Source organism: Lampetra planeri, chromosome 32 (genome assembly GCF_965212315.1).
Source record: "Lampetra planeri chromosome 32, kcLamPlan1.2.h2, whole genome shotgun sequence".
NCBI lineage: Eukaryota > Metazoa > Chordata > Hyperoartia > Petromyzontiformes > Petromyzontidae > Lampetra > Lampetra planeri.
In genome coordinates this window covers 4,946,332-4,968,473 of record NC_136138.1, presented here as the reverse complement: position 1 = coordinate 4,968,473, position 22,142 = coordinate 4,946,332, and the positions used below count along the sequence as shown (strand labels likewise).

The following is a 22,142-nucleotide window of genomic DNA, read 5'->3' as shown; positions in this document are numbered from 1 at the left end:
TGAGGAAATGGATTCCAGGCTCGCCGGCCCTATACAGGCCCAGAAGAAATTATGCACCTTCTCTGCTGATGAACCTAAACACGATTTACTTTTGATTTAAAGCTTTCGTGACTGCAGGGATTCATATTCTTGGCTCTTTCGGTAAAGTCACGTAGAAGGGAAATAAGAAAATAATAAAAATATAAAACAATTTAAAACAATTCTCACGACGTTTCGACTGCAACACAAGCAATCATCATCAGGTGTGAAATCCACAGCAAGAAAATTTAAAATAATTTATTTTATATTTTTATTATTTTATTATTTTCCTTCTACGTGACTTTACCGAAAGAACCAAAAATATGATTTACTTTGTATATGTTGTTTAAAAAAACGGATCCTTGTTTGTTTATTTGAATACTCACAGTCCACCGACATGTCCCGTAATAAAAACCTGTGCGATCTTCGGCAATGGTCCATCTACTATCGCTTCGTTCTCAAAATAAAAGACGTATCATTGATACAAATATATATTCAGATAATCAGTATCCCAAAAGGAAGGGGGCAAGGGCGGAGGGGGCGATGGGGGGGGTGGAATCAAACCAAGAAAAAAGACAAAAGACAACTTTGGGGGGAAGCACACGAGTGTACCTTACCTTGGTACACGTGAGAGAGAGAGAGAAAAAAAATCTCAAATTGGGGTTAAATTAATTAGTGTGGTTAATTGATTCAGTAGGAAGGAAGGATGGGAACTGCCACTGCTTTAGCCACAAGAGCCGGATGAAATCCACGGGATTTTCACATGTTTACAGATTTTACATTTCTTAATTGACCAAACATCGACAAATGCAGCGCCCTCCTGGGATTAAAGCGAGAATCCTGAGACATGGCGAGGCTTTCCTGGATTAAAAAAAAAAAAACCTTTTCAAAATTTAAATCTGTTCTTATTTATCTATTTATAATATGTATTTTTCTTATGTTCTAGTAAACGACTGACCTTTTTTTTAATGACAAACTGCCTAATGGACAGGGCTCAATGTATCACTGCAAACAGCTGGAGTAGGTGGAGCGTGCCCCGTCTTAGGCCCAGCCACAGCGAGAGGTTATACTTGACGCGGTGTGCCGGGTGCAGGAATATTTTACCCGTGTCGCCCACCCCGGTCAGACCCAGCTGAAATGAATCCCTGCCTATGAGCCCATTTTCCTACCCAGCGAGGGTTCGTCTGGATAAAGGGACATTTACTACCATTGCTATGGAATTAAACCAGGGTATCGGTCGTCATGGTAACAAGTTGGGGTACACACCAGACCTTTATATTTCTTTATTACCGAACACGGTTTCGACGACGGCACGGAGTTCCCAGCTATCGTCAAGTCTGAAATTTCCACAGCATCGCTGTCGTGGGCTTAAGTAGGCACAGAACCCACTGAGAGAAGGAGAGGTGAGCAGTGGCGAGCAGTGCACACTGGGTACAAAAGTGACCCTACTGCACCACGTTCCCGCATTTGTTGTTTGTTATGCGGTGTTCGTGCTGCGCGGCTCCACGATGTGAGACATGCAGCACGACCTCAGGCACGACACGCCAGAGATCCGTGTGCACAACCGCCAACCACCCCCACCATCCTCCCCTCTGTGGGCACAGTTTCCTACTTAAGCCGTGGCGACGGTGGGAAAAGTTCAGGCCAAAGTTCATTTTGTGACCGTCCTCTCGCTGCTGTGGCACGAACGTCTTCGCGTGCCACCGCGTTCGAGTCTGCTGTGCCGCCACCCTTGTGCCGTCATCAGAGTTCGACATTGCCCATGCAGTGGTCACCTGACCCGTGCATGACCGAAGGCAGAGGCTGAGCGTGGGCCCAACTCAAAGCATTTGAGCTGAGCGCGGAGCTCCAAGCAGCTGGGAGCATGTGGTAGATTTACTTTGCGTGTGTGTGTGTGCATATGGATATGTATCGTGGGGAACGGTGGTGCAGCGGTTAGTGCACTGCATCACTAACCCAGCGACCCACGGTTCAATTCCCGCTAATGGCCAAAAACAGCAGCGAATATTTGAACTGCCCCAGGGCCTTCCCTAGGTCAATTCAGCCTTAAATGAGGACCTGGTGCAGTGTGTAAACATCAGCAGTGGGGAGACAAAGGCGGCCTTGCATAGTGCTTGCAACCCACCCCCTCGTGTGCCGTGCCGGCCTAAATAGGTGCTCTCTAACAGCACTTGCCCCAACAGAAGGGGGGGGAGGGATCTTAATCTTTGTCTACGAGCGTGCTGTGTGTGTACGTGTGTGTTGTGCACAGTGAAATCTACGCTGCCCAACGGACCCTTAACGCGCAAAACCCCATCAGGCTCTTAAAGCGCGGGCATGACCCAAGGGGTGAGAGGGAGCGGGACCAAAGCACGCGTGAGCTGGGGCATGCAGCGGGCACCGCAAGACACACGCGTGCACACACACACACGCACGCGCATGCAGATGCAGAACACCCACACACGTATACACGCACATGCGTGCACCACCAATACCAAAATACACGAGCCATCATACACACATATACAATGCCAAAGTACAGGTACACACACATACTTACATAATACCATGACATATATATATACAGGACATATACACATACACATGAAGATAAAGACCCCCCATGTAGCCTTAAATAACGTTGGGGCAAGAGCTTTTAGCGAGCACCTATTAAGGACAACATGGCACCACGCCTGGCCGCCTTTGTCTCCCCAGTGGATGTTTACACACCGCACCAGGTACTCATTGAAGGCTGAGTCAGTCTCGGGGAGGCCCAGGACCAGTTCAGATAATCGTCACTGATGTGAACCGCGAGCGTGAATCGAACTCGGGCCACCGGGTTCGTAGCACAGCACGCTTACCACTGCGCCACCGCTCCCCACCGTGTGTGCCACAAAGACAAAGATCCCCTGTATAGCCTTAATAGGCAAGTGCTGTAAGCGAGCAAACGGTACACTAGGGGGTGGGTGGCCAGCACCACGCCCGACCGCCTTTGTCTCCCCAGGGGCGATGTTTACACACTGCACCAGGTACTCATTCGAGGCTGAGTCGACCTAGGGGAGGCCCAGGACCGGTTCAAATAATCGTCACCGGTGTCGGCCCTGAGCGGGAATCGAACCCGGGTCGCCGGGTTCATAGCGCAGCGTAGCGCTCACCGCTACACCACCGCTCCCCACACGAACAACAACAGCAACAACAACAGCAGCAACAACAGCAGCAACGCTCACTCGGTGCCTGGCGAAGGCGCACTTACGACAAACACAGGGGGACAAATTCGAGGTGCGCACGTAGCGGGGGGGGGGGGGACACACAGTTGCACGGAGACGGACGCAAGCGGCGGCGACGTCGCCGCTCCGTTCGTAACCCGGACCGGACGCACGGGGACGGGGCGGGGAGACGGAAACACGCAGTCACCGCAAGCCAGTTGTTGGTGCTTAGTAGAGTCAGTGTGCTACTTACTGGACACACCTGACACGAGTCGGAGCGGCCTGAGCACGCGGAAGGCACGCAGCGCCTTCACGTCGAAGCCCACGCTGTTCCCGCTCGGCAGGCCCGGGTCGGGCTGCGGGGACGTGGCCTCCAGCCACACGCTCAGCACGCTGCCATCGGCACCGTCAACACCATCATCATCATCGTCGTCGTCATCGTCGCGAGCATCGCTCTCTCATCGTCATTGTCGTCATCGCCGTGTTTGGTTTCGTACAAAGTGTCGTTGTCGTCAATCAAGCGCATCGCATCTCGAACAGTCGCCGAGGAACGGGAGACGAGCTGGAAGGCAGCGTCCAGGCGGTGAGCCCAAGCTCTGCCGTCCTCTATGCATTACGATGTTTTTTTAGACAACTGTCGAGTGCTTACATGCGTGGGAAGAAACCGGAGCACCCGGAGAAAAGCCACGGGTTGCGCGAGAGAGGCAGATAGAACAGATGGATATTAGTCCACACTTTGGTATACCGCCTTATCCTGGTGAGCCAGGGTACAGTACCTCCTCGACTGCCCGTGGGGTTAGGGTGGTGATCCACCAACCCTCGCTGCCTCCAGAGTGCCGGATTACAGGCCACGTGCGTGTACCCATCACCACTGCCCGAGTTGAGTGACTGTCACCGCCCTTATTGTTATGGCTGTCATTAGGAGCGTCACATTAATTATCATGGAAAACCATCGTCATCGTCATTGTCAGTTATTTGTATCATGAGATTCATCTTTGTCAAAAAATAATTGTGCCTGTCAATGGGGTTCATACGCTTCAGCATAATTGAAAATCACCATCATTACGATGGTCACAGAGATATTAAATTGTCATTTTAAACCACTGTCATCGTCTTTAGGGTCACCGTCATTTGCCATGAGACTTAAATTATAGTTATCATTAGGACTCTCATCATTGTTATTAGAATTATCTTAATCAGATACTGTACATCATTGTGAAAACTCCTCGGTATCGTCATTAGAACCGTCATTGACACGTTAATTTTAATTAGAATCATGGTGGTGGTGCTCGTGGCGGTGGTGGTGATAGTGGTGATGGTGTTTGTGTTGTTGGTGATGGTCGTGGTAGTGGTGCTGCTGCTGCTCATGATGATGTGGAACGTGCTGATGGCGCTCGTGGTGGTTGGTGATGCTTGTGGTGGTGGTGGTGGTGGTGATGGTGTTTGTGTTGTTGGTGGTGGTCGTGGTGGTGGTGCTGCTGCTCATGACGATGTCGCTTTTCGTGGTTGGTAATGCTTGTGGTGGTGGTGGGTTGTGCTTCCGGTGCCGATTGTGGTGGTGCTTGTGGTGCTCGTGGTGGTGGTGTCGCTTGCGGTGGTTGTGTTCATGGTGGTGGTGATTGCGGTGCTCGTGGTGGTGGTGTCGCTTGCGGTGGTTCTGTTCATGGTGGTGGTGATTGCGGTGCTCGTGGTGGTGGTGTCGCTTGCGGTGGTTGTGTTCATGGTGGTGGTGATTGCGGTGCTCGTGGTGGTGGTGTCGCTTGCGGTGGTGGTGTTCATGGTGGTGGTGATTGCGGTGCTCGTGGTGGTGGTGTCGCTTGCGGTGGTGGTGTTCATGGTGGTGGTGATTGCGGTGCGTTCCCCGCCGAGCGGGATCTGACCCCACGACGACGATGATGAAGTCCATGATGTTCCACCCGCTGCGCAGGTACGCGTACTGGTGGAAGAAGAACCCGTACGCCACGATCTTCAGCAGAGCCTCCAGCGTGAACACGAACAAGAAGAGGTACTCCACCTGCTCCTGTAGGCACACATCATGAGTATCATCAGCTGCCATGAGCTATCCACTGCTGCATGAAGGTCTCCTTGAGACGTCACCTTCCATGAGCTATCCACTGCTGCATGACGGTCTCCCTGAGACGTCACCTTCCAACGTGGATGTACGGATCATTATTTATTTCTTTGTTCGCGCGGTTGCTGGCCCATAGGCCCAAAACGTCAATTGCAATAAACATCTAGCACCCGCACACACAAGGGGATTTAATCGCTGCATCTCTACGGTGGACGACCTATCCAGTGTGTTTCCTCCTTTGGCTGCCACTTTATATCAAATCAGCCCCTCCATCTCCTGTTCAGCCCATGGCCGCTCACTTAGCCCCCTCGTTTCAGCCAAGCAGAAGCTGCTTGGGCATGCGGTGGCTGGGCATACGGATGACAGGAGCTCACGGATGGGACCGTGTCCAGATATTTCAAGAATCTGTGAGCTCCTCATACAATCCAGTCTGGATTAAACCCAGGATAGATCAGGCCGGTGCAGGTGTATATAAAGTACCCAGACAAATACTTCGTTTTTTGTATGGATGAAGGTAAGGTCCCATCTCTTAGAGGCATGCTCCAGGTTCACTAGCAAATTATCCAACTCCTTCACCAAGTGAACAGCAATTACCAGGTCATCAGCACACATGGGCATGGTTGAGCAGTCGGGACCCATCCCTTGACCGCACCGGGAGATTGATGACTCTTGTTTTATCACCACATTTAATATTTAAATATCACTGGTAGAGGCATTCTCAGACTACTTGGTCAATAAAGTTGTTAAATAGTGTAGGGGCAAGAGGACATGCCTGTCGCCCCCCAAGGTGAATAGAAAATTACTCTAAATCCCAGCCACGCAGCTTTACCCAGGCCTGCCCACCATCATGAAGGTCCTTATTGATCGTGAGAAGAGAATCAGGGGCCCCGAAAGCACAAATAATAACCCAAAGCCCTGGCTTATTGATGGCATTATAGGCCTTGCACATGTCAATAAAGCAGAGATGTGGGTCTCGTTGAAATTCCGTAAATCTGTGCTGTAGCAGGCATCGGTATAAACAAGAAGGGATATTTAAATTGAATCGTGGGCCCAAAGTGTGACGATTCATTGAATCGCAGGGCTAGTATGAATGATGACAGCCTGTGCATATATCTGACACATTAGTACATACACAGGTGAGTGTGTGTGTGTGTGCGGTGATTCACATGATACGTTAAAACCCGGGTTAGATTCCTGGCCAAGGTGCTCAGTAAGGGGGCACTTTGACATTTGACCTCACGGAGTCAAATAAAAAGTCACATCGTCTCCCGGCTCGAGTGAACGCACGGCGGTAATTATCTTGACGTCCCCTCGCGGCTCTGGATCCAGAGCGGGTGGAAATTCCACATTCTTATGGCACCAAGCCAGTCTTTACATAGGACATCCACTAGTGGCCAAAGACTGATGTGACTCTTTTCTGGGAATGCCTTTCTGGTGAGATGGTGCAATGGGCAGGCTGGGGCACAGTGGCTGGTGACATACGTAATGCTCTCCTCCTTTGACATTTATCGTGGTGGAAGTTAATGGGTAAAAGCAAATGAAAAATAATGAATTGTTATCGATAAGAGCCAACCTGCTTTTACGCCGGTGGCATCTCAGAGCACTTTACAAGCGACGAGGGGCTTACGTCTCATCTGAACATATTTGAAAGGGGCACCCCCAGCAGCAGCTGATCTTGCGTGGCACAGGGTGACTCAGCACCTGGCCTGCAATAGGGCATTGGTATTCCAGCAGGGGGTGATGATGTCTACCTTGTGGTGGAGCCTAGGGCACCCCCTATGGTAGCTGTCCCTGCGTGGCACAAGGTAATTCAGCACCTGGCCTGCAATTGTGCATTAGTGTGCCAGTAGGGGGACGATGTTTGCTTTGCTGCTGTGTGCGTGATCCCAGTTGAGTAGCTGGCATTACACATGACAAAAGGTGTTGCAGGTAACCAGCAGGGATAGAAAAGATGGAACACTATGGATGATGGAAGGTGGTGGGACACAGATGTTGAGACATATGATGCACGGGATGACACCGGACATTTGATGGGACGAAGAATGAAAGAACACCAGATGATGACACGCAGAATGATGGAAGAAATATTTAGATGGCACGTATGATGTGACAAATTATAGGACAGTGGTGATGGAAGATGAGGTCTGACAGCTAATAAAACAGCTGATCAGACATATATGATGGGACACAGGTGACAGGAGATGATGGCACACGTCTGATTATACGCAGATAATGGGACAGATGTTGGCACACAGCTGATGGAACAATTTATGGAAGGTTATGGAACAGAGACAACGGAAGACAGGCACACAACATTCTGAATGATGGGACACAGCTGATGGGTGACGATGGCACACAGAAGCATAAATAATTGCACACAGAATGATGGGGCATATGGTGGGAGACGATGGGAGACAATGGCACACAGATTTCCAAATGATGGGATGCAGAATAATGAGGCGCGTGGTGAGAGATGACGGCTGGTTATGGCACGCAGAATTTTGGGTGACGGCAGACGATGGCGCACAGATATCTCAATGATAGTTCATAGAATAATGAGACACATGGTGGGGGATGGTGGTAGATTATGTCAAGCTAAATTCTGAATGATGGGCCACAGATGACGAGAGATGACGGGACATACACACGCACAATAGGCCGCAGCAGCAGGAGGAGCACGTGAAACGTGTCTGTGCGCTTGGGCGTGTGGCCGGTGCGCTCGCTAGGTGCAGCATGCGCGGTACAGTGCATGGCCTAAAAATACGAACACGAAAAAAACTTCCCTTAAATGTGGGACTCAGCCACACGGATCCCATTTCACCAGCGCAGAACATCCCCTCTCGACCCCCCCCCAGCCCCTCCCGCTGACCCCCCCCCCCCTCCTCTCTCCACAATCCACCATGTACGCGCAAACCTCCGTCCGCTATACCACGCTCCGGTCCACGAGGAGAGGGGCCGGGGGGCCAGGGCTGCATAATGGAATTCAAAACGTTGTTTATTTATTCCGCTTTTCAGAATATGTTGCGTTTGCTTTATCAGTGCCCATGTTACTGATCCAGCTCACGTGCATGCATTGTTGCACTGCAAGCTGATTCTCTTCCGTTTTTGCGCATAACGGCAGCGGCAATATGTTCAGGAGCCAGATGCCAATGTCGAGGTCTCCGAGCCACGACAAGGGGGCTACAGGAGAGAGTTTGTTGATGCAGCACAGACTCGAGTGGCTTACTAGATGGTCCATAGTTTTGGTTGCACGGCCACAATTCCACAACTGTGGCTTGTATTTAATTTTTCATTGATGAAGATGTGCGCATCAGCCTGCTGGTATTCTCATGTGGTTGATGGTTCCACCGGTGTATTGCAAGATTATGAGAGATGGGCATGGGTTTGAGGAAGCCATCATCTCGCCAATGACGATGATTGATGATGAATTAATATATCAAGCGAAGCATCCCAAAGTCTCGAGACTTTCTTTTACAGAGGGTCCTACTACTTTGGGATGTTCCAATAATGAAAGTATGGCTTCCTGTGGGGGCGGTGGGGGACCAGGTGGGGTAACGCTCATAACATGTGACACCATACAGACAGATTCAAGAATCCCTTGCCGTACTGCCACCCTTACGGCCACCTCACAACCGGAGTCTCCCATCACCCGGTATTCCCAGGCAGTCTCCCATCCAAGTACTAACCAGCCTCGTGCCTGCTTAGCTTCCGCCGAGTTCAGGTGTTATTCCGGATGATTTGTAGACGTTACATTGATGGCATGAGTCAACTCCTAACCAGGAATCGAAGTCACTCCTCGAACCACAGCAGCGCTCAGCTGTGTGTCTCTCCTCCACAGCTGGTGTCTGATCCCCCAGTCTGCCCACTCGTGTCTCTCTCTCTGTCCCCATGAGTGGGGAACAACTTTCACACGGCCTCCAGCTGAGCGGCGGGGACGATGGGAAAGCACAGAGCATTGAGACCAGTCGCTGCTGCATCCTGCAGGATGATGGTAATGACGATGGTCAATTATGCAATTGTAGTAATGGTGGTGATTGATGATGATGGTGATGCTGATGGAGAAGGTGGTGGTTATTCCTGTCATAGTAATATAATTATTATTTATCCAGAAAAGCCACACTGAGTCTAAGGACTCGTTTTGAGGATGGGACCTGTATGTATGTTGAACTTCTTTCGCACCGTACGTAGCCAACCATGCTAATCGGAGGTGCGGGGGAAAGACAACAAACTAAACACAAAAAGCAGTTATAAAGAAATGAGTTTTCAATCGAGATGATTTAAAAGTGCACAGCTCCAGTGGCTTCCTAATATCGGAAGGAAGAGAGCGTTCCAGACGGCCGCAGAAGCGCATCTGACAGTGTGCGATGGGGTGACCGTCTTTGTTCAACGGTTAGCCGAGAGCCGCTGCTGCGAGGAAGACCGGAGTTTACGTGATGCTTTATGCTTTTTGACGAGAAGATGATTTCAGCCAAATGTACTTGCATTTTACCTGCATTGTACAGTTTTATATGAGGATTATTTCAGCCAAATAAATATGCACGTGCGAGGAAACCGGAGGACATCCAAGGGGCAGCGGTCTGTCCCATACAGTTGGAACAGATGATTTTAGTCCGAATTGTGTTGTACCCACCTCCTCGACGCCCACAGGAAGGGATTCTAGGTTTGAAGTTTTCGTGACTGCAAGGATTCACACTCTTTGGTTTTTTCGGTAAAGTCACGTAGGTGAAACATTTTAAATAAATGTAATCACGACGTTTCGGGCGCAACACAAAAGCGGTGTGCTTTTGCTAAGTTGTCCCCACCTGAAGAAGGATGCTTGTGTTGCGCCCGAAACGTCGTGATTTAATTTATTAAAATTTGTTTACCTACGTGACTTTACCGAAAAAACCAAAGAGTACACAGGAAGGGAGTTTCACAACATTTGTGTGATCCACCAACCATGGCTGCTGCCTCTGCAGTGCAGGATCACAGGTGCGTGCCTCCACCACCACATGTTAAATCTGACCTGTCACAAGGAAATCTGAAATGGAAGGTGCTATTCGTTTACCAACGACGCTCGCTGGCCTGATGCTCTCCAGCACCCATTAATCATTGCGTCCGGTTTGAGCAGTGAAGTGGAAGACGCGTTCTAATTACGTCATTATTTACCAATAGCGGCGTATCGGCCGTTCCGAGGTGTTTTGTCGGAATTTCGGAATAAAAAGCCGCAATTTTTCCAGAATGTCCTCGGCAGGAGGAACATTTTTGGTTGCTTTGAAGTTTTCCTCCGACGTTCCGTTTCGGAGATCCAGAGCGTGACGGACGAACGGATGGACACTTGTGAATCACTTGTATACACACACACATCGATACCATTGGTGGTCATTTGTGATCATTATTCATCACGATGAAATTGTGTTAGTCGCAACAGATGGTGGTGGTGGTGGTGGCGATTACGACGAAATTGTGTTAGTCGCAACAGATGGTGGTGGTGGTGGCGATTCCGATGATTATTGGTGATGGTATTGGTGGTCAATGATAACGATGACGACGACGCGTCTCTTGCCATCATTAAAAATACAACCATTAGCTCTCTGCACGGCACTGGGTGGTTTAAGCCACGCTGGCTGGGCGCTTAAATCTGCTTAGTGGGCTGTACGGCCGATATAATTAGCCGTGAATATAATGTAAGAGGATCCGTCCGCCTTGGTCTCTCTCCGTGGCGCAGAGCGGGAGCGAGTTTGGCGGGGGTGAAAGATCACACTTGCTTACCCCCCCCCCCCCCCCCACATTTTAATTATACAATACATATTTAAAATAAAACATTAGCATACATGAATATTAATCGGGATTGGAGCGGTGGTGCAGTGGTTCACACACTTCAGCTAGGAACCTTAAGCGAGTTAGATTCCTGGCTATGGCTAACAACAGTGTCGAGTCTTATCTGGAATCTACCCCCCCCCCCCCGACCACTTCAACTATTTACCAACCCATGCGGACCGCCATGGTGAAGTATGGCCAAACAGCTCCGACTATTGACATCGCGTGAGGAGGCATTCATCCAGCAGTGGACTAACAAAGGGCTGCATTATTTTGTATTCGTATAGGCTGAGGGGGGGGGGGGGAGGTTGGCACAGAACTAAGAACCCTGCAACCCGAGATCGCTTCCCAACCACGGTTAACATCATCGGTGGCGGCGCACCGGACCTGGAAAGGCTGAACACTCGTTTTCAGGAGGGTCCTGCTACATTATGATGTTTGGCCAATTAGGTGCTGAACCAAGAGTGAACATTCCATGTTCCTATGGCTGGGGCTTTGCATGTTCTATTAACTCACCTGGCGAGCGAGAAGTCTCATCAGGTGGTATTCATCTTCTTGGTTCTTTCGGTAAAGTCACGTAGAATGGAAATAATAAAATAAAACATAATAAAATAATTCTCACGACGTTTCGGCCACAACGCAAGCAGCCGTCCTGAGAATTATTTTATTATGTTTTATTTTATTATTTTATTATTTCCATTCTTCGTGACTTTACCGAAAGAACCAAGAAGATGAATCCCTGCAGTCACGAAATCTTTAAATCTAAATTTAGGTGGTATTTAATTGAGCAATTCCGGAAGAGGATAATGATGATGATGATGAAATTGGCATCGACGATGACAATGATGGTGATCGTTTTTGGGAATTTCCTTCGGCCATTGATGATGGTGATGTTAGTGGTGGTCAAGGATGATAATACTAATGATAGTGCTCAGTAAACATGAAACGTTAGGACAGCAGTTCCAACCAAATGCCAACGTCTGTGCCAACGTTGCACGCTTACTGGTTGGTGGCAATTTTGATGATGATGACTCGGTAGTCATTGATGATGATGGTGCTGATGACCATAACAATGACAGCGATGGTCAGTAATGATGATGATGATGATCATGATAACGTGGGAGTAAATCATTGCAGTGGTGCCACTGATTAAGATGCTGGTGCTGATGCATCCTCGCCGGCCCCCATGACTCCACGTGTTACAGGCGTACGGACAGCAACAGGTTCAGAAAGCGCAGCGGCACGAACTCTCCCCTCGCCACCACCCCCTTGCTGGTCATCATCCATTCACCCATCACCCTCATCGCCCGTCACCCTCAGCACCCATCACCCCAATGATCCGTCACCCCCATAACTCATCACCCCCATCATTCGTCACCCCCATAACCCATCACTCCCAACACCCATCACCCCCATCACGCATCACCCCCATCACCACAAACCATTACAGATGCGGTTGCACAAAGGGAGAACTGAAAGCTCCCCGGCAGTGTGCGGAGACGGTGGGCACCCAGAACAGAACCATGGAACGGACAACGACCCAATGGCCGATTCACAAATACGGAGGTCGGCCTCATCAGGGCCATGGTACACGACTCGACTACAACTGCTGACACAATCGTCTGGCTCAACCACCTCAATGTGAAATGATAGTTGTTGCTCGACATCAATATCAGCCATACGAAGAAGACCCCCATAACCCATCATCCCCATCACCTCATTCACCCATCACACACACCACCCCTATCGTCCATCACTCCCATCACACACACCACTCCCATCACACACGCCACTCCCATCACACACACCACTCCCATCACACCAATCTTACAGCGCAAAGGCTCTCACCAAGCTCTGTAAGCTTTATTGAACATTTCCATCTTGAGTTCTACTTCAGGACCCACCACCCCCATCACTCGTCACCCTCATCACCCAACACCCCCACTACCTCAACCGACCCTATCACCCATCACCCCCATCACCTATCACCCCCGTCAATGACGTTCCCACACGCACGCAAATGCGCGCGTGGGAGCACGTGTCCGTCAGGCCGTGACACGTGACGTACACACAAGCTACACACACACGCGCGAGGGATAAGAGTTTTGAATTTACATGTCGGATTTTCAGATTTATATGGCCAATTTGGCATCTTTTTGTTGCCAATTTACAATCACATTATGCGTCTTCGTGCTAACAAAGACAAAGATCTCCCGTATAGCCCTTAACAGCCCAGTGGGGCAAGTGCTGTTAATGAGCACCTATGAAGGCCGGCACGGCACACGAGAAGGTGGGTGGCGAGCAGCACGCCTAACCACCTTTGTCTTCTCAGTGCTGATGTTTGCGCACTGCACCAGGTGCGTATTTGAGGCTGAGTAGACCTAGGGGATGCCCAGGGCCGGATGAGATACGCACCACTGATATTCCTGGCCGTCACCATGAATCGAACTCGGACCGCCGCGTTCGTGATGCTGTGCGCCAATCCAAACATATATCAAGTATCCGCATATACTGCATGTACTCTACGTGCGCACACACACACACACCTAAACGCAAGTCAGCATCAGCCGTGATAAATCCACTGCATGGCAACATTCGAAACAAAATTGGATTGGAGAAACAACGGCACAAATATAAACAGAAAATAATAACCGTCTCAGATTTGCTTCGACAAAAGTCATTAAAGCGTCCGTTGGGAATAAAACGTGCGGGCAATGTTAGGCCAACTTTGTAAGTTGGGCTCCAGATCAATATGGGAAAAACAAATGTCAGAAAATATCACAGCAGAATTTGTGTACCGAGGTTGCACCTTACACATCTCTATGTGTAAAGCGGCACAATCATCCCTTAAAATCACGTGACCTCTGTGTGATCACCCCAACTCTGAATCCCACTGATTGGCAAGGTTGGCTGCAAACGGTGCAAAATAAGTTCACCAAACATTCCCATCTCTTTATTTAAATCAGCTCAAACCTACCGTAAATCGCGTCACTTGTGTGTGGCCATACCCACTCTACTGAATCCCTACATTTTCTCCACCCCTGTCAATACCAGAATTCCCATAGTGTAAAGAGAGAGCCATTGTCTGTAAGATAGACAATGACGCAATTCACAAGCATTTGATTCAAGCAAAACTGACCGCTGCTTAAATCATTCAAGGCAAGCCGAATTTCCGACAATTGTGTGCCAACTGGGCCCAAAATTGTCACCGCAACACCGGAGGCCCAGGACCGGACCGGTTTGGATGTCCCTCGCCACTGCCGACGCTGCTGCGCGCACGTTCGCGGTCGTGCTGGCTGGCTCTGCAATGTGTCTATCGGGTTGTACCGCGTATTTTTCGACGCGATGTCCGATAATCATGTCCCTGAAGAAGCTCCCAGCATGCGGAGTGAAACGTCGGGCACGTGTTGCAATCGGAGAGCACACGAGAGAGCTGTATTCGTCGCCGATGCTCGCCGTGGCCGAAAAATCGAAATCACGTGGCCGAGTTCTTAAAGTAGTGCGCTTACCACTGTGCCACCGCTCCTGACACTCTCACAAGTGCAGGATAGTTTGCTAAGTAAAATACACGAATGGCTTCATGAGCAGGGGAGATCTGAGATTTCCCTTCCGTAAGGGAGATCTGGTCATTGGAGGAAATCACCATGGCAACGTCGCCCCCTACTGGCAGACTACACCCATTTGTAGGCCGGTGCTGCTTTATGGCTTGTGCCGCGTAGGGATGGCTGTCACTGGGGGTTCCCCGAGGCCAGACCTCCCACAGGACAATGGAACGGTTGAGTTGGGGTGTGATGTAAGGTGCTTTGAGATGCTGATACATTTTAGCAGGCCCACAATAGATTTAACAAATAGTCTGGTGACGCTACTGCTGCATTAACAGTGGTGCACAAGCACAATGACAAAAAATACGACACATTCCGTGTCAATCACACTGCGGCCGCAAAAAGAAAAAAAAATAACTGGCGACGTTTCGGGCAATGGTCATGATATAGATGAAATTCCAGTTTGTGGATGATGGTCGCCCATTCAAGCACTATCCAGGCTAAGATGTGCTTAGCTTCTGAGAGATCTGACAGGATAAATCGAGCGCATTCTGGGAGATTTGGTCATCAGCCAACGTGATCCACCAACTCTTGATTGCCTCCAATGCACTGGACGACAGCCGCACACCACATGGAGCTGATGGTGATGACGATGAAAAGAATGATGGTGATGATGATAATGTTGCCGATAACAATGATAATGACGATGACAATGTTGATGATGACGATGACGATAACGACAATGATGATGGACACGAAAATGATGATAATGACGACGATGATGATGATAATGTTGATGACAATTATGATAATAACAATGCTGATTATGATAATGATGTCAACGGACGTGACTATGATGATGGTGGTGGTCACGACAATGACGACGACGACGACGATGATGATGTAGTGACGCTGCAGCGGAGGAGGAGGAGGAGGTGGTGGTGCCTCCTCCACGCGGAGCGAGGAATGCGGGAGGAGGCAACAGCTGCGTGCCCGCCACTCCGCCGGGAGAGAGGCTTTTTATAGCGGCGCGGGCTCGTGGTGACCACGCGGCTCCTGCCTGCCCCAACCCCACGACGCTCCAGCTCAATGCCGGTCCGTCCGGACAAATACAGATCCCTCATCACCCGATCACGTCTCCACAATCCTCGATCCGTGCTGATTCATCTCAGGAATCCTGGGTCCCTCCTGATTCATCTCAGGAATCCTGGATAAATTCTGATTCATCTCAGGAATCCTGGCTCCCTCCTGATTTATCTCAGGAGTCCTGACTCCCTCCTGATTCATCTCAGGAATCCTGGCTCCCCGCTGTCTAATCTTAAGGATCACTCCTGTTTCACATCAATAAATTTTGGTTCCCTCCTGATTCACGCACCTCCATAAAAATAACTTTGGCCAATGAGACTAATTATCCTCATCATCAGCCATCGTCAATCCACTGCTGGATGACGGCCTCCGTAAGTTGTCACCATCTCCCATGATCCTGCGATGTGATCATCTACCCGGCGCACCACTCCATCTCCACAGCAGAAGAACTGTCGGGCACGTTCCAGGGATATAAAGAAAAAAGCCCTGCAATTGCTCACTCCACTGCTGGCAGAAGGAGCCTCCGCTCGAGGAAGCTCTAGAGAGGCCCCTCTAGAGGGTACTTTGGTCTACTCTTCCACGGTGGCCAAACTGCTTGGAAGAGGTGGGGGTACCCACAGTTTACCCCACCACACACGACCTGCCCGCTGATCGACTAGCTGTGGTGGGTGCACCCATTCGTTGTACTGTACTGCTGGGTGGTCAGAGTCCAACAACAGGCGATAGGATTTCACAAAGTGTCCCTCTCGTTTCGACCGCCGCGCTGGGAGATCGAATCGAGCCGGCGAGCTCTGGATTTGTAAACGCGGAGCGTGGTGACACACATTCCGTCTTGCTTAACCACTAGACCACCAGCGATCATTTGTGTCTGGAAGCTACCTTTAAGTCAGCACACGGACAATGCGGTTGAGGGTTCACCTAAAGCGGACTTGAAAGGTGGTCCGGAGTTATTCTTGCGAGAGAGTGAGGAGCAGACCTCAATTAGCGGTGAGGGTTTGAAGCGGGATTCAATTTCTTAGTCAACACACACACACATAGCTTTAGACACGGACGGACGTGCACATACACGCGCGCAGATGCATCGGCAGTGGCCATACCCATTCAGACATACAGAGACGCATAGATGCACGGACGTGTATACATACACACAGATACATACACACATACACAATCGTACATACACACGTAAACTTACACATATACATGAACAAAATACATACACAACCAACCCTATCACAGACACATACAGTTTACACAAATACACAAACATATACGAAGACAAAGTTCCTACGTATCGCCTTTAAGAACCTGTAGGGACAAGTGCTGTTAGCGAGCAACGATGAAGGACGGCACGGCACACGAGGGGGTGGGTGGCCAGCAGCGCACCCGCCCGCCTTTGTCTCCCTAGTGCCGATATTTACACACCGCGCCAGGTACTTATTTTAGGCCGAGTCGACCTAGGAGAGGCTCAGGACACGTTCAGAAAATCATCACTGCTGTTGGGTGGCCGGGTTCATAGCGCAGCGCACTAACCACGACATTGCCGCTCTCCCCCCCCACTCACAGACGCACACACGTACACTCAGAATCTCCGCCGCAGTCCTACGGGACAATCGTCGTTGTTAGCGAGCGCTTATTTTTAACAGAGGTACGCGTCCTCAGCTTGCCCAACGCGGCTCCCGTAAACACGAGACCTTAAAGGGCTCTCGCTCTGCTCTGAGGAAGAGCCATTGCCCCGAAACGTCACCTACCACGTACATTTTTCGATTTAAAGCTTTCGTGACTGCAGGGATTCATCTTCTTGGTTCTTTCGGTAAAGTCACGTAGAAGGGAAGTAGTAGAATAATAAAAATAAAACATAATAAAATAATTCTCACGACGTTTCGGACGGCTGCTTGCGTTGTGGCCGAAACGTCGTGAGAATTATTTTTTATTATGTTTTATTTTATCATTTTATTACTTCCCTTCTACGTGACTTTACCGAAAGAACCAAGAAGATGCCACGTACATTCTTTCTAGGGCGGCGTTATTGGCGAATGGTGTTGATGTTTAATTGTGCTTGTGCACCCATTGGCAAGGGCTACGGTTGGAGATTCCAGTAAGCATGTTAGTAGTAAAGGTTTGAGTTCCCATTCGGATTATCGTTAAGGGTTCGTGTTATTATTTGGGGTTTGAGTTTGTGTACTGATCTTTTGTTAAGGGCTTAGTTCAGGAGTTTGTTCATATTTATCCCGAGCGATTACTATTGCATCATCATTTGAAAAAAAAATTCCTTGCAACAAATACGCATTGAGTTCAAACGGAAGAAGTTCATCCGACGTATAACACTGTGTAACTAAAAAACTAATTTTGTTCCTGGGTAGTGTTATTTCCTAATTGTTTATGCCTCAAAAGTACATAAAATGGCTATTATTCCCCACAAACTTTGCTTTTGTGACCAGGACAGTGATATGTTTAAATGTACCTATTTTCAATGATAAAACGCGGTGTGCATTTGTGTCATTCGTTCACATAAAGTCCTGGTCATAAAAGCAAAGTTTGTGGGGAATAATAGCCATTTTCTATACTTTTTAGGCAAAAGCAATTAAAAAAGAACGCTTACTACCCAGGGACAAAAATCGTGTTACATAGTTTAATAGACAGCGACATCGAAGAGGCGGAAGTAACGAATATAGAAGACTGACCTCGGTTCATTTCTAATTTCGAAAACTTTTCAACTTGTGCTCCGATTAGTGTGGAATAATTTTGCCAGTATATTCTTTAAATCCGAGAGAATGAAAAAAAACCCTCACAATACGTATATCCTTAGCATTTTAGGACGTGAAAAAAAAGCCAATTACTGGTAGGGATGAGTGTTCGGTGAGTACACACCCCACATCTGCCTCTCATTTTCCGTCACAGAACACGAGGAGGTTCGCTACTCGTTACGTTTTGACAATTACCCCTCCCCCACCCCCCCACACAGTTCAATTCCCTACTGGGGCGCTGTGAATGAAGAGAAAGGCTTCCCAATTGGGCCTCGGGATAAATCATGAAGCGAAACGAATGAACGCCTACGACGAGTTCCCTAAACCTAAACAACTGGCGCGACCGCGTGTCGGAGGGTCTGCAAATAAACAAACAAACAAAAACGAGCACCCAGCACAGAGGGCGTTGTGTGTGCATCCAGGACAGCGAGCTCGTGAAAGGCTGCCCGCGACGATCAACACGATGCAATATAGGGGGTGGACGCGGGGGCAGGGTGGGATGACTTTTGGAAGGGCGAACAGTCACCACATCAACAATGAGGCGAACCAAGCAACGTGATTAATCAGTCCGCACTGCTGCCCCCCCCGCCGCTCCCGCCCGCTACGTAAGACGCGGTTCGATAACACCGCGGTCATCATTGAGCACAAAATAAACGGGTGGAACAAAAAAACTGGGAAGTGCTCAAATAAGGGGAGAAAGATGACCGCACGCTTTGGGGTGACTGTTGAGGGCACAGAATGAGGAACGCGCGGCTCGGGAGAACATAGAAGCGCAGGTCAATGGCATCGTTCGAACTGGCAAGACAATGAAGCGAGTGGGCCTTGGGCAGGAAACGTCACGGCTAGAAGGGACGATGGTCAAGAGGAATGACGGGATTGAGGGCCGAGGAACGGATTGCTTTCTGAGAAGCTTTCGTTCAGCAGTAGATTGACCGTGGCTGATGATGACTTTTTAAAAAATCCTTTATATTAAGTTCGCTTGCATGCTTAGGACCGTGGAAATCTTTCGGTCGTTTTTTAACCCACTTCCCGTGATCCAATCGAGCTGACATTTTGCACACAGACTCGTTGTGCGTGACAATTAATTTTCGTGAATTTTTTTTTCCAAAATTTTACACTTTTTAGGACAAAAATATTATATTTAATTACCAATTGCTTAATGGTGCAATGCAATCATCTGACCCATAGGTGGCAGCCATCTCAAGCCAGAGGACGAGAGGACTCTAGCCGCCACGCATATAAAGGATGTATAGTGAAAAACTTTGTTTTTACGGGTTATACTTGTTAATACTTAATTATCGTCTCTCCCACTCACTCCCCTTTCTTCCCCCCACCCCCCAATCACCTCTCCACGTCCAATATCTCTTACCGCCAGCCACCCACCCACCCCCTACTAGTGAAATGGTATAGTCCACGCCACTGACCAGTATGTGGTTGATCTTGTTGGTGTCGTCCTCCGCGTACGGGTGGTAGATGGCGAGCGCCACGCAGTTGGCGAATATCGTGATGAGGATGAGGATGTCGAAGGGCCCGCAGAGAGGAGAGGTCAAGGGAGCAACTCAAAACGTAAAACCATGACCTTTGATTTAAAGTTCATACTGTGGTCCAAATTCCAGTCCGCCTGTCCACGCGTTATGCGCGTGCGGACCTTGTTAATCCAATGCTGGATGAAGGCCTTCCCACGCCGTGCCGGTCGTGTGGCGGTTGTTTGACCATACTTCACCGCGCTGGTCGGTTCGGATTTGGTGACGGGTGGGTGCCCTGGGACCGGTTCAGATGTCGCTCGCCACTGATGTTAGCCGTGGCCAGGAATCAAAACTCGGATTGCCAGGATTCACAGCGCAGTGCGCCAACCATTGCACCACCGCTCTACCCCCGTCCACGTTTACCAAGCTTCAGTTCTCTGTAAAGTACAATTGCTCACTGTGTTGGCAGGGGAAAGCGAGTTTTAGGCAATGGGAGCAGCAGAGGAGAATGAGCGACCCCCCCCAACCTACTGAGCGAATACTCTGACCGTGGTGGGTCGCGAGGACTGGAGTGTGTAAACCCCTGGACTGCAAGTAGACACGACCCAAAACTACTAATCGGCTCTTGCATGTAGCAGCTACACGCCCAGGCTGAGTGTCCTGGTGAGATAAGAGGCAAGTGCGAGTGATTGCAGGTCAGGGTGGTGAGTGTCCTATCCAAGTGTGTGTGTGTGGTTGTGTGTGGTGAGTGTCCTATCCACGTGTGTGTGTGTGGTTGTGTGTGGTGAGTGTCCTATCCAAGTGTGTGTGTGTGGTTGTGTGTGGTGAGTGTCCTATCCAAGTGTGTGTGTGTGGTTGTGTGTGGTGAGTGTCCTATCCAAGTGTGTGTGTGTGGTTGTGTGTGGTGAGTGTCCTATCCACGTGTGTGTGTGTGTGGTTGAGTGTGGTGAGTGTTCTATCCACGTGTGTGTGTGCGGCAGAGGTCGCAAACGGGTTTTGATTCCTTACCCGTACCCGTACCCGGCCGCACCAGGGTCGCAAATGGGTACCCGTACCCGGCCGGGTAGCCGGGTATCGGGTAGGGTACGGGTATCGGGTACCCGGTTGCGACCTCTGGTGTGTGGTTGAGTGTGGTGAGTGTTCTATCCAGGTGTGTGTGTGGTGAGTGTTCTACCCAAGTGTGTGTGTAGTTGAGTGTGGTGAGTGTTCTATCCACGTGTGTGTGTGGTGAGTGCAGGGTGAGTACGGTGAGTGTCTCGTCGAGACACAGTGGCGAGGTTACAGGTGGGCGTCCTGTCAACGTGTGGTGGTGAGTGTGCCGAGTGCGATGGGGACGTCCTGTCGAGGTTGCTAGTAGTGAGCGCGGGTGAGTGCCGGTGAGTTTCGGTTTTCTGTTGATGAGCCAAAGTGAGTGCGGTGAGTGAGTGACAGCGAGCACAGATGGATGACAGACGAGTGCGTGGTGAGTGTGTGGTGAATGTGTGGTGAGTGTGTGGTGAATGTGTGGTGAGTGTGTGGTGGCTGTGTATTAGATGTCCGTGGTGAGTGTGTGGCGAGCAGTGGTCCGGTTAAAGCTGAGAGTGTCGGTTGTTGGTTGCGGCAAAGTTGGGCCCCCCGTCGTTGTGGCGGCGGGGATCAGTGTTGGTGAGTAGTCGCAGGTGAGTGTTAACATCTGAGTAGGGGGGGGTGAGGAGAGACGTGGTGGTGGGTGATGGTGAGTTTGCAACGACGTCCCCCCGCACGGATACTTCCACTCGACGAGGTTGATGCAGGCCTTGCGGATGGGATTGCTGAGCGTGAGGCAGAACAGGGCCCTCGGTGGCCTGATGTCCTGCTGGACCTTCTTCTTCTTGAGCTCCTGCCGCCTGCGGAGGAACGCCTCCGTGTCCACCTCCACCTCGACCGCCTCGATCACCCCGTCCGCGTACATCTTCTCGGCCATTATGACCACCCCCACTCGTTTCTTACTCACCCAGGGCGCAAACCACAGAATTTATAAAAAAAAAAGGCGATGAATCCCTCTGTCCGACGGTGGATGGCGGAGGCTCGGTGAGGCGCGGCTCCCACCCCCCACTCCTCCTCCACGCACGCGGCCCGGGCTGCTTGCTGGGGTTGCCGCGGGGGTGTCGTCGCTGGACTGGGAGGGGGGGGAAGGAGGTTCGGGGGTTTGGGTGTCCGGGTGTTCAAGTTGGAGCCGTGGAAAGGAGGGGAGGGGAGGTTAGGGGGTC

The 22,142-nt window shown here is 50.1% G+C and overlaps 2 protein-coding genes across 2 annotated transcripts in view; both read right to left on the bottom strand.

Annotated features, from left to right (window-relative positions):
• The window catches only part of LOC144729359 (voltage-dependent L-type calcium channel subunit alpha-1D-like), a 67,915-nt gene extending 67,597 nt beyond the window's left edge, over nt 1-318 (bottom strand). Inside the window, exon 1 of the mRNA XM_078609564.1 lies at nt 1-318. This exon is cut by the window's left edge and continues 1,785 nt beyond it. The gene's annotated coding sequence lies outside the window, so the exon portion shown is untranslated.
• A 2,902-nt stretch (nt 319-3,220) lies between these two features.
• Nucleotides 3,221-21,856, bottom strand: LOC144729498 (uncharacterized). The gene is made up of 5 exons (XM_078609834.1): nt 21,655-21,856; nt 19,873-20,006; nt 4,751-5,223; nt 3,466-3,596; nt 3,221-3,231 (listed from the first exon to the last, which is right to left on the bottom strand). The coding sequence occupies exons 1-5, from the start codon at nt 21,854-21,856 to the stop codon at nt 3,221-3,223; spliced, it is 951 nt and encodes a 316-aa protein (XP_078465960.1).
• Between the last annotated feature and the right edge of the window lie 286 nt (nt 21,857-22,142).